We start from the raw sequence: 17,852 nt of genomic DNA on the forward strand, positions 1-17,852 counted from the left end.
TTTGTCTTGTTTTTGCCTTATTCTATTCAAATGCATGCAAATTGGTTGCTTTTTCGCTTTTTTTAAAAAGTCCCAAGCCCTTGAAAAAGACCGGTAACTCGGTCACAAGCTCTGGAGAATTAAAGCCTAACGGTGAACAAACTGCAACGTCTGCGAGCAGTCATACCTCCGTCACACCTAGACATAAGATAATGCAGCACCCACAACATACAAAGCCGAGCCCACACCTTATATATATATATGTATGTGTGTGTGTGTGTGTATGTGTATATATATATATATATATATATATATATATATATATATATATGTATATGTATATATATATATATATATATATATATATATATATATATATATATCATATATATATATATATATTTCGTCAACGAAAAACGCTTCACGGACACCTACCCGGAACCTGATTGTGAAATTTGCCAACTACCGCAAACGCGAAAGTGTTTATAGTGCGAGGTTCAAGCTCAAGAATGCAAACAACATAGTGTACATCAATGAGAGTCTCACTAAAAAGCGAAAAGATCTGTTCTGGAAGATCAGGAGCAAATACAAGAAAATAATCAGCAGAATATGGACCCAGGATGGACGCATTTGTGTCAAGCTACGTAATGACATGGGACGTGTGATTGTATCAAGGGAAGACGACCTCACCAAACTAGACAGGTACTTAAATTGAACTCAAGAATTTCTGCTTCAACAGCAAATTCTACAATACTCCACAGCCCATAAAAAAAGAAAGTAATATATTGATTGGAATATCTGCGCAATTTTGTATACGAATATATGCCAGTTAAGCTCATAATGTTGTGATTATTCAATACACTTATTTTGTCCAAGTTCCCTCTGTTCGCATTTGTATACGACCTTATAGTGGTTAGTAAACTGTTGTATGTATTACATTTATTTTACTGTATATATCTATCTACCCTACAGATCATTTCAAGTAGATGTTATTGTTTGTTTTTGAATGTAGAATCGTTTTTGTTTTTATTTATGGTTGAATCATCTTTTTGTAACGTTTGTCAAAAACCTGTTAAATGCAATCATAAGGCCTTACTCTGTACAAATTGCACTCAATGGATACACATTAAATGTGGATGTGTCTCTCCTAAGTAGTATGATGATACATCTTATCAGTTCTTTAAGTGGGAATGTCCCAGGTGTCTTTTTCAACAAATGCCATTCTGGAACGCTGATAGAATACTAAATATCAGCAGCCCCACCTGGCTGATTTGTCACAAATGTCATGTGATGATGACTCCTCAAGAATTTCATCTGAATTTCCAAAAAGTAAGGGATTAAAAATTTCGCATATTAATATAAGAAGTTTGAGAAATAAGGTTGATGATTTGAAATTATTTTTGGAGAATAACCCATATGAAATACTTTCAATCTCAGAAACGTGGCTCTGTGAAAGTATATCCAACTCTTTATTACACATAGATGGATATTGTTTTGAAAGGATTGATAGAGACGAAAAAGGTGGAGGAGTTGGTTGTTTTATAAAAGCTAATATTTCATATGTAAGAAGAAGTGATCTCGAAGACAGTGAGCTGGAAATGATGTGGCTTGAAATAAGACTACAAAATCACAATTCAAAGTTACTTGGTATTGTATATCGCCAGTCAAACAGCGGAAATACATTTTTTTAATCGTTTTGAAATAAATTTAGAAAAAGTTAGTGATTTATCAAAGGACATTTTGATACTTGGTGATTTTAACTGCAATATGTTGACAAAGAATAATCTATCGCGGCAAATCTTTGATTTTTGTGATAACATGCAATTTACTCAATTGATCAAAAACCCTACAAGGATAACGCCAAACAGTAAAACTCTCATTGATTTGATTCTTGTTACAAATAATCTAAAATCATTGGAAAATGGCACACAGTCAATGGGAATTAGTGACCACTCATTGGTTTACCTTGTCTTAAAAGAAAAACCGCCAGTATCAAGATGTCCACTGATAACATTTCGTTCGTATAGGCATTTTGATGAAGATGCATTTAAGCAAGACCTCGATATCATACAGTGGGATGATCAGTTTGTGAGAAATGAAAACGTAGAACAGATGTGGCATGTCTTCAAATGTAGAGTTAAAGAGGTCTGTGATCGTCATGCTCCCTACATCACTATAAAAAGAAAGTCTAAAGGGTCACCATGGATAACGAATGAATATTTGAGTATAGCACGTGATCGTGATTATTTTAAGCGCAAATATGATAAGTATAAAAGTTTGTATTATTGGGAAAAGTATAGAAATATGAGAAATGCAGCAAATGTTCTGAACAAGAAACTGAAACGAAATTATTATAAAAATTTATGTAATAAGAATTGTGATATGAAATCATCATGGAGAGTATTGAAACAATTGTTGCCTAAAAAAGATTGTAGTTCTGAAATCAAGATTGTTTTGAATAATGAAATTATAGAAGAGAAAGAAAAAGTCGCTGAACTTTTTAATAAAGTTTTTAATAATGTACGAAGTGAAATTTTAGGTAATACGGACACCCGAAATCTTAATGCAAATGCATTAAAGACGCTACATCAGACTGAAAATGTATTTAAGTTTGTTGAACTCAAGGAAGAATTTGTATTAAAGGAACTATCTCATCTTGATACGTCTAAAGCAGTTGGAGTTGATGACATACCTCCAAGGTTGCTTAGAATAGCTGCTCCTTATATAGCTGGTGCTTTAACAAAGCTGTTTAATTGTTCATTAGAACATGGCTGTTTTCCGAGCGAGTTTAAGATAGCAAAAATAACTCCTATTCACAAAGGAGGAAATCGAATGCAACTAGGTAATTATAGACCCATCTCCGTGCTGCCAATATTGTCCAAAATTCTTGAGAAAGCTGTGCATACGCAATTATATACATACCTGAACGAACAATCAATGTTAAGCGAATTTCAATCAGGATTTAGACCTGGTCATTCAACTGTCACATGTTTAACCCATATAGTAGAGAAAATTCTTGACAATATGGACAAAGGCAGAGTCACAGGTGCCGTTTTCCTAGATTTGAAAAGGGCCTTTGATCTTATACCTCATCATTTGATTTTTCAAAAAATGTTATGTTACGGCATTAATGGAGTTGAATTGGCGTGGTTTAAGTCATACTTCTTAAATAGGCAACATTGTACTAGCATACAAGGTACCATGAGTAACTATCTCACAGTGAGATCTGGGGGGCGTTTCATCAACGAGTTCGTCGGGGGTTTTCACCGACGAATTTGCTATCAGCCAATCAGACGCAAGGATTTACACTGACAACTGTTAAAAGCTAATGAAATCCTTGGTCTGATTGGCTGATAGCAAATTCGTCGGTGAAAACTCCGACGAACTCGTTGATGAAACGCCCCCCTGGTGTACCACAAGGTTCCATTTTGGGACCGCTGATATTTTGTTTGTATGTCAATGATATTTGTAATCTAAATCTCCATCTGGAGACAAATATCTCTCTGTATGCAGATGACACGGCATTGTTTAATCAGGCAAAGGATCAACAATCATGTGAAAACAATCTGCAAAAAGATTTCAATAATGTAGTTCAATGGTTACAATGCAATGGTATGTGCTTAAATGCAACCAAAACAAAAACGATACTTTTTGGCTCTAGGAGAAAAACTCAAAATGATGACATTTCCATCAAATACAGTAGCAATCTGTTAGAATCAGTAGATAAAATCAAGTACCTTGGTGTTACGATTGACAAGCATCTACTATGGTCTTCACACATACATGATATCGTTAAAAAGGTATCAAATACGATTGCTTGTATTCGACGAGTTCAGCATTATTTATCCAAGAGACTTTTAAGAAAGTTATATTACTCGTTGATACTGCCGCATATAGATTATTGTAACAGCGTATGGGGAAATACCTCTAAAGCAAACATCGCAAAATTGCAAAAGTTACAAAATAGGTATGCACGATTAATATTACATGCAGATTATTCCACCCCACAAAGCAACCTTATCAGTATTTTGAATTGGCAAACAGTGCAACAAAGGATTAAGTGCCAACAGTGTTTGATGGTTTTTAAAATATTGAATAATATAGCCCCAATGTATTTGAATTCATGTATTAGTAAACGACCAGTATATTATTTTACGCGATATGCTATTAATAGTCCCTTATTTATTCCAAGATGTAAGACAGATTTTAAGGTTCGCACCTTAGCAGTTACCGGAGCAAAACTGTTCAACAAACTACCGTTATTCGTTCAAAACTGTAAATCTTTGCAGTGTTTTAAACAGCAACTTCGGATTTTATTATTTTTGCTTTAAGGTCCAGGGTAAGGTGACATGGAAATCACACATACCATATAGGTTATTTCTGTGACCCTGCACGGGAAGGAGTGCGGGTACCTCTTTTGTTTGTTTGTTTGTTTGTTTGTTTGTTTGTTTGTTTGTTTTGTCTATAGCGGTGCCTTGATCATTTTGTTCTACCCGTATTTGCATGTTGAAGGTGATTTCCCCATACCACTTTGTTCTATGAAGGTTTTAAGTACAGATCGTAGACGTGTGACATTTTTGTTTTGTTTTTTAATCTTACTATTTTATACACGCACATGAATGACTGTTATCGTACTGTATGTATACAAAATTATTGTGTATAACACGCGAGCACGTGTATGTGCGTACGCACAGTGTAGCACGGGTAATCACGGAGGTCTCACCTTCCTGCTTGTGTGTGTGCATCCCCCATACAGGTACATTATGTGTCATGCATGAGTTCGCTATGCATTTGGAAGTGGAGTGTAAGAAAGTATGGGACGATGTATGAGCGAGTGTGTGTTGTGTGTGTGTTCGTGTGTGCGCACATGTGCGTGTGCTTGTGTGTATGTGTGCATGTGTGTGTGTGTGTACATGTGTGTGTGCGCGCGGATGTGTGTGTGCATGTGTGTGTGTCTGTTTGTATGTAAATGTGTGTGTATGTGTGTGTGTGTGTGTGTGTGTAACGGTATACATGTGTGCGTGCGTGCGTGCGTGCGTGTGTGGGAGTAATGGCAGGGTTAGATTTTCGGGTTGGTACACCAACGTGTCTGCGCCAAGTGGCCTGCATTGTGTGTACGTACGTGGGCGTGAGGGTTTGTAATTATTAGTTTTTGTTGGGGGGGGGGGGAGGGGATGGGTTATTTCACTTTTATTTTATGTAAAGAAATATATCTATTGAGATGATTTTATTTCATTTTGATTGTGTGGATTATGATAAGTATTCATGTGTGTAGATTTTAATGTTTTACTATTCAATAATGTATGAAGATTAACTTTGTGTTAAGATGAATGTTTATGTATTTTTATCATGGGCAGGGCTCTCTGGAAGAGCAGGACCTGCTGGTCTTGATGAGACTACCCTGTGGAAATAAAACTGAAATAATAATAATAAACGAGACATGAAAACTCGTCACATTGAGGACGAGTTAGGTGATACGCTTGTGGTCATCAGATGACAGTCATCTGTGATCGACAAAGAAAAGAATGTGATTGCATAGGCACCTTGAAGTTATATTGAGCGTACATGCGAAACCGTTTCTGTAACCACTCGGCCACGGGTCATCCACGGAAATGGTAAGACAAAAAAAAAACAATGTATAGATATAACAGGGGGAAAGTCAATGCCCACTCAACCAACGTGGCCGTGTGAACATCTATTGCATTGCTAGACGGAAAAGCGGCCTTGTAACGACTGAGGTCGCTATGCCATTTCTGGCAACTTGGGAAAAATACGTCCCGCAGACATAAAACCTATAATCGGCTGGTTTTGATACCTTGCCTTTAATCACAATTTTCAGTGTAATGACGTCATCAAATTACAAAACAATGACATCGTCTTGAAAGACAATTGTTCAAAGTACAACACCTCAGTCGTCGTCATTACATACTATGATCGGTTTGACAAAGTCAACCTGCAAAATTGTGCTGCAGTCGAAGCAATGTGGTCTCCAACACACAAAAAAGAGGGATATGGCGTGTGTGTGTGTGTCTGTGTGTGTGTATAGGTGCGTTTATATACGTACGTGATTTCTACATGGACGAATATGTAATACAAAATTGAAGAAAAAAAAGTAAAATAGCTAAGTATTTTGTTTCGTGATCTTGTGGGGTTCCAACCCGCAACCTTACGTCTCTGAGACGTCGCCTTTAGCCACTCGGCCATACGTCTCGACGAGAAAATATGGGGAACGTAAACTTATGTATGTGAAAGATACATGAGGAATCGTTTTGTTGACATTCCATTTTCATTTTCAGTTTTAAACTGCAAAATTGTCAATCTGATGAGGAGATTTCAAAGAATAAAATGCATGATTACTGCAGCTTATTGTCTCAGCTACAACATACTAAAGTTTCAGAGGAAATGAAGCAAAATCAGCTGAGATAGAGGTGCTTAAACGTTGTCAAGTCAATGCATGGTTTTAAAAAAAAATCACCTCCCATAGACATAACACGTAAACTTGTCCGATTTTGTGTCTTTACTTTTATCACAATTTAAAGTATGATGACGTCATCAAACTAGAAAACATCGATATGGATTTGAAAGACAGTTGTTTAATGTATAATATATTAATCGTACGTTGTCAGTTTGCTATTGACATGACGATCAATCACACGAATATGAGGCAGCTATTAGTACCTGTATGAAATTATTATAGGCATGGTTATCAAATTCCCTTAAAATTTCCTTATTATTGCTTTATTTTTACACACAGTTAAGCTATCTCTTTAAACTCGTCACAGTTTAATGAGAATCATGAACATCATACATTAGTACCATATTCAGTTCCATAGCTGATCGCGTTTGCTAATTAATTAAGATTTATTGTCTAGAATGTGCCATATGGCCAACCTGTATACACACGTGGACACACAAACACAATGCTAAATGTATGTATCAAACCTCTGTAACACAACTTTGAACTAACTGTAGAAAGTATCGCTGCACTTATCATACATACTTTTTATCATTATCTGAAACTCCACAAAAACCACTAATTGACAAATAATCATCAATACAGAAGACTGACTTAAAGGAACAATTCAAATACCTTTTTTTACAATGTATAGCTTCTTACATGTATAAAATCAGCACAAAGTAACCACGACTACATTGTGTTACTGAATTGATATGAACAAATTTCATTTTGTTACAATATACCCTGATCAGCTTGAAAAGCCCAGCCTGCAATATTTTGCAGCAGTCGAAGCAATGCAGTCTCCAACGTTAAACAAAGGGATACTGTGTGAGTGTGTGCGTATAGGTGTGTTTACATGCGAACGTGACTTCTACATGGACGAAGGTGTAGTACTCCATTGAAGAAAAAAAGTAAAAAAAAAAATTATTATTTTCTTTCGTGCTCTTGTGAGGTTCGAACCCGAACGTGTGCAACCTCACGTTTCTGTGACGACACCTCTAACCACTCGGCCATACGTCTCGACGAGAAAATTAGAGGAACGTAAACTTATGTACGTGAAAGATGAATCAGGAATCGTTTCGTCCGCATTCCATTCTCATTTTCAGTTTTAAATTGCAAAATTGTCAACCTGATGAGGAGATTTCAAAGAATAAAATGCATGATTACTGCAGCTTATTGTCACAGCTACAACATACTTAATTTTCAGAGGAAATGAAGCAAAATCATCTGAGATAAAGTAGCTTAAACGTTGTCAAGTCAATGTATGGTTTTTAAAAAAATCACCTCCCATAGACATAACACGTAAACTTGTCCGATTTTGCGTCTTTACCTTTAATCACAATTTAAAGTATGATGACGTCATCAAATTTCAAAACCATGACATGGACTTGAAAGGCAAATGTTCAAAGTAAAACATATCTGAATTTGGGGTGATATTAAGCTTAAACAATAGAGATACGAGTAAATGAATGTCAGAAAGAGTACCTCAAAAAAATTAATTCCACTTTTTTGATTTCAGATGATGATATGATGACGTCATGAGTTTTCCTGGCAATATTGGTACTTGAAACGTTATTTCCAATTCATATGCTTTTGTAATATGCAATAGAAATATAGGGTCAATGGACGATTTAAAGAGCTATGGCGACATAAACAAAAACATGTTTTTTCACTATATTTGCAGAAAGACGCGCGCGCGGAATTTCAACTTTGACGCCAGTGCATTCCTTTGTTATAGGTCAAAATCGATAGGAAATCAATGGATATTGTTACTCAAAGTATCAGAAATCCAAATCAGTCAAAAAAATTGCATTTTCATGTTGGTTACGCCCTCTGCGCGCGAAATTGCGCGGACGGACGCGCACGCGAGAAAATGTTTGAAACGCTTAAAATTGTCTGAAACTTCGAGATTTCCCATTGGGAAGTCGTTTTGAGCCTTTTAAAATTTTAACGCGCGCGTACGCGCTCGTAATGATGACCTTGGTAACTAGCGTTAAAACGTAAGATAGAGCCTGACCTGAACTTTATGTCCACCGAAAATGATACAGAAATGATATCTAGTTATGAAGTTATGATCGATCATGTGACAAGGTCCGAAAATCACAAAATGGCGCCTAGATGACGTCATAGATATGTTACTGTCATGAAAACCTTATTGTGGCTAGATATTGTTATGAGACATGTTGACTGAAAATGTTATGTTATTCCGTAATGTCATTGTTGAGATATTGACGACACAAAATGTGGCAGAAAGAAAGAAGAATAAAAAAAAAGAGAAATTTTGACAATCACAATAGGTGATACGCTGATAGCGTATCACCTAATAATATATCATATATATTGAGAATTCACGTATTGGCTCCACGAAGAAATGAAGAAATAAACTGGTAATGCATTTTTGTCCAATAAAGAATGAGTTTATTAGAGTTGAATAAACTCATACCATTCTTTATTGGCCAAAAAATGCATTACCAGTTTATTTCTTCATTATATATACAGTATGCACACACTTAGATATATACACTGCATCTTCAGTGGTATGATGCTGCTATGTTTGCCAAATGTGTTTGTCATCTTAGGAGGGCTTATTATTGTGACAATGAAGACAATAGATGTCACACACTGCCACCTGGGTAGTAGGAGCTTTCGACCTTGGGTCTTCCTTTAACTTTATTGTCTGTTCATACAAACATGGAATAGAAGTCTTAAGTATAACAAACCATATGGAGAAATGAACTTAATGAATTGAGCGTGATTTCAGCATGAGCTAACGACTTCATTACATATTTGGCAACATACAATGTATTAAGCAATTTAAGACATAACACAATAAAGGATACTGTATACAGTTACTATAAATAAACATAAAATTTAATACATTTAATTGTATTGGTGGGCGTATATCACATACAGACATATCATATAACAGAAAATGACAAACAGTAATACAATATACAAACATAAACTCTACTTTACTGTGTAGTTACCTGCTAGGCAGACGTGTGTGTTGTTTGGGTTGTGTTTTGGCTGTCTGTAGCAGGATGAGGAGGGATCATGTGATATTCTGGGAAGGATGGTGTTTGTTGTGTGCAGTGGTGCGTGTTTGGCAGGGTTTGGGTCTAATGGTGGCTTAAAGGACAAGTTCACCTCCACAATATACATGCGAATTGAGAAAATGAGAAAATAAATACAAGACATCAATGAATGTTTGAGGAAAATTGGACCATCGCTGGATGAAAAGACTACTACTGTTTCTGATGTCATATGTGTGTTAAAATCAATATAAAGAAAATGAAGAAAATTCAACATATTTTCACTTTTCTGGCATATTAAAGGAGTATTCGACTTGCCTCTTTCAGAAGGCAGGGAGAAATAATATTACCCCACCATACGTCAGCAACGATTTAATGCGGGAATGAGTACTTTTGTCAAAAAAGAATGACATTTCATGACATTCTGTTTATATTTTGCTTGTATCATTCTATGCATGTGACATCACAAGCTGTAGTATAATGACTATTTTAAGATAAGCAGGTATAAATAACTGCTTCAAATATCATATATTACTGTAACTAAGAAGTAAAGAATTATAAATAAAACATGAAAATGATCATAAAACCTGATAATTATCTGAACATCGGCTGGTATGATAAAGGGCTTCATATGCCATGTACTGTAACTAAGTTTACAAAGTGTAACAGGTTCAATACTGAATTGAGGCATAAACACAATTTTTGTGACACTACATATTCATGAAATGATTATATTTAACATATGGTAAACCTACTTGTATAATGAATAAATAAAATTTGGATGTGAAATTAGGCCGAGAGAAATATACACACTGGCCGAATTTTGCTGTAAAATAGATTGAATTTGGCCGTGAAGACTAAATCTGTAGTTTCAATCTTGCAACCCTGGTCGTGGCAGCTATACTGAAATGCTGCACTTCTCATGCACTGAGTCATGAGCTATTCTCCTTTTTCATGTGAGAAAATCACATTAAAAACTATGCACACACTCACAAATTTTTGGTGGTCCTACATTGGGCCACAAAATTGACATTTCTCAAAAGTGGTGGCCTGGTGGTGTGTTGGTGACCTATTTCTGGTGGCTCCGGGCCACTGCTGATGTTGAGTCTTGTATGTAAGGGATCTCTTTTTCTATCAAGATAATGCCCTCCAAATATGGATCTGTCCACATAATTATGGGAGATGTTGTTGCCCTATATATTAGATCCTGGCAATAACTATCTGCATACAGAATCTGGCATTGAACCGAAAATGTAGTGATTGCAATGGTGGCATTCCCCAGTGTGCACATAGAGATGAGTGTCATGCATTAAAGTCAAGCTGAGGTAGGTAGGGAGAACGGAAATGATTCTCGGAAGGAATATCTCCAAAACAAATCATGGAGGAAGTTAAATTCATCATTCATGAGGCAGGGCAGCAAACTCCCAGAACTGGGCATTGTATTCACATCATACTTTTGGCAAAGTTGCTGCTTGGCCTTCCCTACCCTCTGCCCCTCCCACCCACTCCTACCCCCTGACTCCAAAAACAAACAAACAAACAAACAAACAAACAAATAAACAAACAAATAAACATAGTCCTCATGTCCTGGTGGTACAGTATGACTAATGAATTTGACTCAGGCAACACAGGGCATTGTACACATTGCCAACATAGTTACACTTGCATGGGTTCATGTTGCACACACTACGGACACCTGCCCACTCAGAGGCTTAAGTTACATTCAAGTCCAGCTCTTGCTCCTTTTGATAAATAAACCTGACTTATTCTGCCTCAAGACACGATAGGCAAAAATCAAGGTACTTTTAACATTGCCAGTCAGAACCGACTGCGTAAGGTTTAGCAGGGACGAATTTCACCTACACAGCATATTCAACTGTTCATCACAAAAGAAATCCGCATTGCCAAAGGTTTCCCTCCATCCAAATGGTCTGGGCATAAGTAGCCGTTGTTGGTATGACGACAGGAAGATGGCTGCAAACAGGATCACCTCTTCACATGTATGCAGCCCAGCCGATGTACATTTGGCACAGGTTGTGCTTGTCAGTTGCTTCCCTGATCAAATGATCCACATGACCCTCGATGGACAGGGGCAATCCTCGGGTCTTGTTCTTATTCTTCAGGATGCCCTGGAGTCTCTGTTCAATATCTCTCACATGAACCAAGGCCTGTGGGAAAATATGGGGCAACATTTTGATTTTCTTAGTAGACAAACAAACAAACAAACAAACAGGAATTCACAATGGTGGTTACAAGACAGTATACGGCTTATTCAAATTTTGATTGCACAAATGCTTGTAACATATAGCATACCACGCTAATGGACGTCCAAAACTGAACACATGCCGACACTGGCTGAGCGAGGCATGCCTACAAATATTTCAAACTTGTTGTAGTCCATACACTGAATTGAAACCATGGCTTCATGCTACGTGTACATTTGTGAAGTCCGACCAAAATGATTAGCTGCATGTGGGTCTATCAAGCAAAGCACCCACAGACCTAATTCCTTCCAGGTCATTCAATAAAGCTCAAAATCGGTAGTGCAACTCTGCACCCTGTTCAAGTTGGCTTGCTGATAGAGTAAGAATAAATGAACAAAATGATAGACATTTCATCAAAATCAGACAAGAAATACAATGTAATAAACTTACAGAATTTCAAAGTTTCACATGCTTTCACCAATGACTAGATGCAAATTAGCTGGAGTGACATCATCAACTCACAATCCCTACCATTCTGTCTGATTTTGCTGCAGCTGGTAAAGTTTATGACCAAATTAGTGTGGAATTGCATCTTTAACTGCACAGATGTCATAATGAATTGGCTCTTATCTACTTTTCTGCTGTCAGTATGACCATCATAGCTCTATGAAAAGGAAATATTTTCTACTCAGTGACATGTTTTTTGACCATTTTTTTTTGCAGTGTAGTCACAGAATCAATTTTACCATTTTTCATATCTACATACAAAACAATGTTCATGCATCTAGTTATTGCCAAAATCTTAACAGTCTACAGTCTCTACCTTTAAAAAGAAGAAGAAGAAGAAAAAAAAAAAGAATGACTTCATCTATTTTATCTTTATATGAATCATTCGGCTTAAGATTTTTGAAATTTAATGACTTTTATCATTAATTAACAGACAAACAGACAAACAATTGACAAAGTCATTCCCATACCTTTTCATTGTTGATTTCCCCAGATTCACTGAGGGCATTGCTTCTTCCCCTTGATGGTTTGCTCCATTCAACCAGGGGGTCATAGATGAACGTCTTCAGGACACTGTAGGCAAAATATCATTACATACAAAGACATATTCTTGTAATAGCCGTTCTTCAGACAGTGTAATGTTTCAGTTCTATGTTTGGTTTAAAGGACACCATGACATCTCATGACATTGTTTCAGAATTGTAGTAAGCCACAACCAATGTTTTACAGTCCCTTTAAAGGTCCAATAGTATCGACACACCAACAGTGTATGGAAAATAGAAATCCGCAAGGTAGACCATATTTTTTACTTGACATCACCAAAAATCATGCAACATCAAACATAATACTGTATTGCTAGACAGACTAATTTCAAGAACAGAATACAAGCCAGTGAAGATCTTTTAGGGCACTGAGCTTCCACTACGCTGGATTTCATGGCACTTTGCTGTAATATACCAGGATCATGACACAAATATCGCTATAGCTCTTTAAAGAAGAGGGGCAAGTGCCTACCTCATGAGTGGGTCCCGCTGGTCGCGCATGACCTTCATGGTGACCTCACAGGCCCGTCGGAAGACTCCCTCATATCCCATGGGGCCCATGGCAGACACCATGTTGTGGGTCAGTCGGAATGGCACCCTCTCTGGCCAATCAAATGTCTCTCCCTGGAACGAAATGAGTAATAATCAGATGTATGATGAGCATCGGCCTCCTCCTTCAGAACTGCACACCTCATGCTCAATATTGCCTGAAGTAAAGCCTTGGGGTGAAATCCCTCACTTGTAAAAGATAATGAGGGACTACCTTAGAAATGAGCACACAGCTAAAGAATAAAACATGTAAGGTGGTATATACATGCTACATACTAATGGAAATCTACAAAGTTACTTAAACTTGCACTTCCTAAATTCTTGGTATTTTCTCTGTATTTGTACTTCCATCTTTGTTTCTATCAAAAGCAGTTCCTACAGTGCTCAGATCACTGGAGTGGCTACGCTGTATAAATAAGACTAACTAATAGTTCTAATCATAAAAACAAAGTTGGTACAAAGGGGAATGGGTAGAGAAACCCGGCATCCATCTTTGAGTTGCAACCGATACAAATCTATACTGGGTTTGAAGACTGCTCTGTGATAGTTCAATGCCATGGGCAATCTGCCATATAGAAAATATGCCATAGAGAATATTGTGTTATGATTGCATGGTTATTCAGCAACAAATTTCATATTTGTTATCAATATGCTCTTTATGTTTTTGCGACAAGTAACATGAAACTTTTAAGTATATGAATTTTAAAATGTCAATAGCATTTTATCAAATCATAAAGCATCCTGAGCTAAGATTCGCGCAAATAAAATGTTGTAAAATAATTGGTGTATACAGTAACTTTCATACTTTATTAAAGAGACAGTTGAAGTCGACATGCACACAATCCCCATTGGTAGAGTCAAAGAGGATGTTCTCTCCATGGCGATCACCCAGTCCCAAGATGTAGCCAACCATGCACATGACAGCTGAAGTCCGGGCATATGCCAGGCGGCTCAAGTACCTGAAGAATTGGGGTATGACATCAGAACAGCCTCGTGTCAGGAGTGTGGAGCTTGTTGTTTGTCATAAAAACTTTTGAAAATTATTTTGACAGAAGTATTAACATGGAATAGGTGAACTGGTAGACGCTAATGGGCCACGTGAGGTTACGTATGGTACAATGGTATGATCTTTCCTCAGATGCTTGTAAACACTGACACAAAATGGGCCAGCATTATGCACTCTCTTCAAATATGTTGCTATTATAGACACAATCAAACTATAAAACATTAGTCATTAGTATATGCTATTCTCATAAGCACACTTGTATTACATCTTCATTTTTTATCTTTTATTTGATTGATTGATTGATTGATTAATTGATTGATTGATTGGTTGGTTGGTTGATTGATTCATTGATTCATTCATTCATTTATCAATTCATTTATTTCTTCATTTATTTATTCTCATACAAGTTAGTGCCATGAAACTGACTCTCGAAATGAATATCCATTTCTGGCAACAACAACATGAAAAAAATAAAGATCAGTTGGTTGTAGTCATAGTGACAAAGAGGAGACTCACCAGGATGTTGGGTCGGTGAACGTCTTCTGGAACCATTCTCCGAACACTGGAGGATATCGAGGAAGCAGCCTGTCCTCAAATATTTTCAGCTTTTGGCTGCATGAAACAAGGTTAGAAAACAGTTTGAGAATGAGTGTCACTCTGAAAATGTGTGCATACCTTGTAGGAGTCACAGATATTTTGAATTAATTTTTGTGCCACATTGTCATAGAGGAGACATAAAACAAAAGATACGTGAAAGCACCTTTCCGTGCCAAAATTTAGAGAACGAGCACACAGTCAAGTTTAATCATAATGAAAAACCACATACAGGAAAGATTAAAAGAATACAAGAAAAAATATCTGTAACAATGATGACTGCTGGAGAATGCTTAGTTCTACACGATTGCAGATTGAAAACAACATTAAACTAGAAATGTCGCTACAGCGACTGGTTATACCCCCGCCAAAAAACATTTCATAAGCTTTGGTCAAAAACTGAGGAAATAGTTAAATCCGCAAGATCTTTCCTTGATCTTCTGCCATCAATATGCCGTTACCATGGCAACTTACTTTCGGGTACTGTCAAAAAATGCGTCTTGCACATCTACAACCAAAGGCACACATCTGTACCAAGTTTCATGGAAATTGGGCAAAAACTGAGGAAGTAGTTTGCAACACAAAATTTTCCATCATTTTGGCTCATAATATGTGAGCTGTTACCATGGCAACATACTTTTTGTCACTGTCAAGAAATGTGTCATGCTGACCTATATCCTAAGACAAACATTCAATATGAATTCCATGAGAATTGGAAGAACACTGATGAAGCAGTTTTGCCATGAAGCATTTTGCCCTATATTTTACCAATAACATGCCGTTACCATGGCAACGCACTTTTTGCCACTGCGGAAATATGTGTCTTGCACATTAACATATTCAGATGAACATCTGTACCTAATTTCATAAAAATTGATCAAGAACTGTGGGAAGAGTTCGCGACGCAAGATTTGTACCCATTTTTGCCCATAATATGCCGTTACCATGGCAACGTACTTTTGGGTACTGTCAAAAAATACGTCTTGCACATCTACAACCCAAGGCACACATCTGTGCCAAGTTTTATGGGAATCGGTTGAAAACTGAGGAAGTAGTTCGCGACGCAAGATTTGCAACGGACCGACCGCCCGACCGACCGCCCGACCGACCACCCGACCGACCGCCCAACCGACCGCCCGACCGCCCGACCGACCGCCCGACCGACCGTCCGCTGATTCCTATATACCCCCTTCAAACTTCGTTTGGCGGGGGTATAAAAAGAAAAAAAGATTGTGAGCCAGTCTATCAATATTGGTTTCAACTCAGGCAGCATGTTGCTTGAAAGTTATTTACCACAAGGGAACACTCACTCCAGAGTTGCAGATAGACTTGGAATCATGGCTTTCAGCTCGACACCAGAAGTGTACAGGCCCTTCTCCCTGTAATCCAATATACAGTGAAGTCAACAACTGATGTGTGTTGGTCGTGTTTGACTGTGCCTTCACATGTGTCACATGGGTAAAATGCTTCAAATACACTCAAAATGTAAATAATGGTCTGATTCTCTAAAGATGTTTATTTATAGATCATCATCACTCATAACTGAACATGTCCTAATGAATTTAGTCACATACTTGAACAGTCTGAATTCACAACGGATATAGATAGGTTTCCTTTGTCTAACATCCTGCAATTACACTATGGTCACTGCTACAATTGTACCTAGGTTTATTGTGTACTGATCCTCGGCATCCGAACTTTAAGACTGCACACACAAAATTCAGTTTTACGTTTGACAGCTTTTGCTAGCATCATCTCTTACAAGGTGTACATGTAGCATTAAATTATGCATCTCAGACTCAAAGAATTTGTCAGAACATCAAATCTAATTGAATTCTGCAAATTCTGCATATTTTGCGACATCAAAGGACCACTTTAATGAGATATAAGTGCATGCAGAGTGAGATACTATTCCTAAATGACATTACCATAGCCTAAAACAACTGATAAATGAAAAATAATTCAATGACTTGCAGCTGTTGGAGCACGGCACATTGTAGCATCGACATCAAAGTTTAATTTGTGGACAAAAAAGAACAGAATATCACACATACTACTATATGAAGAACATTACAGTATTTGATAAATTACTGTCATCAAGAAATGATGTCCAAAGTGGTTTTTTGTTGTTGTGATTTCTACAGTGTGAAATACATACTTGTATATCTTGTGTAGGATTGGCCTCAGTCCTGATGTGTTGTTAACCCACTGGATCAGACCACACTCTTCGTTAAGTGGAATGACAGCCTGTCCCACACACAATGAATAAAAACACCATAAATCTTTATGGTAGCATGAACCACACATTATCTAAAAGACTGACACAGTCACTCATGTAAGTAACAAAGATTCTCTTATTCTTATAGCAGCAAGGCTGAACATCCCGATAGATTAGCATGAACATGAAAGCCACTGCTGTAAAAGTGGAAATTTTCGCAGTGTTGAAATTTTTGCGCATTTCGCGCAACCAGAAACTAGCGCGAAAATAAAAGCATGTGAATAATTTTGCTTGCCGTATGTTCCAGTACTCGATATCTTGATTCCGCGGAATCAAAAAAACATATAACTCTTCTTACCCGGCCTAGCATAAAAAAAAATTAGCCGCGCAAATATCTACTTTTACAGTAGTCCTTTACTGTAAAACTAATGATTGAAACATAGGCTTGGTTTAATATATCACTCACTTAACTACCAATAGCATGCACAAACACAGAAACACACACACACACACACACACACATTCAAGTGGAAATGGCAGAAGTGTCAGAGGCTTACGTATGTTCTGATGTGAAGCTCTCTCCTCCTGGACTCCACATCCTTCCTGAGACACTTGTTGATGATACCATTGAACTCCATCAAACGATTGTCCTTCCTCAGGTCATCCTAACCAAGGGAAACCAACGAGGTTGTGGTCATTTAAAGCTGACTGACATTCAACCATTTATGATGAATCACAATGCATCTAGAAGAGTGCACACAGCT

The 17,852-nt window shown here is 37.3% G+C and overlaps 1 protein-coding gene across 1 annotated transcript in view; it reads right to left on the reverse strand.

Moving 5' to 3' along the window:
• Positions 1–11,154: 11,154 nt before the first annotated feature.
• Positions 11,155–17,852, reverse strand: part of LOC139721333 (serine/threonine-protein kinase ATR-like) — a 56,996-nt gene continuing 50,298 nt past the window's right edge. Inside the window, 8 exon segments of the mRNA XM_071632652.1 lie at positions 11,155–11,636; positions 12,650–12,752; positions 13,194–13,345; positions 14,076–14,229; positions 14,793–14,888; positions 16,181–16,249; positions 17,029–17,117; positions 17,646–17,753. Of these exon segments, the coding sequence (XP_071488753.1) occupies positions 11,463–11,636; positions 12,650–12,752; positions 13,194–13,345; positions 14,076–14,229; positions 14,793–14,888; positions 16,181–16,249; positions 17,029–17,117; positions 17,646–17,753 (945 nt within the window). The 3' untranslated portion in view covers positions 11,155–11,462.

This window comes from Diadema antillarum, unplaced genomic scaffold (genome assembly GCF_040938485.1).
Source record: "Diadema antillarum isolate AM-2024a unplaced genomic scaffold, OU_Dant_1.0 scf00000141, whole genome shotgun sequence".
NCBI classification, from domain to species: domain Eukaryota; kingdom Metazoa; phylum Echinodermata; class Echinoidea; order Diadematoida; family Diadematidae; genus Diadema; species Diadema antillarum.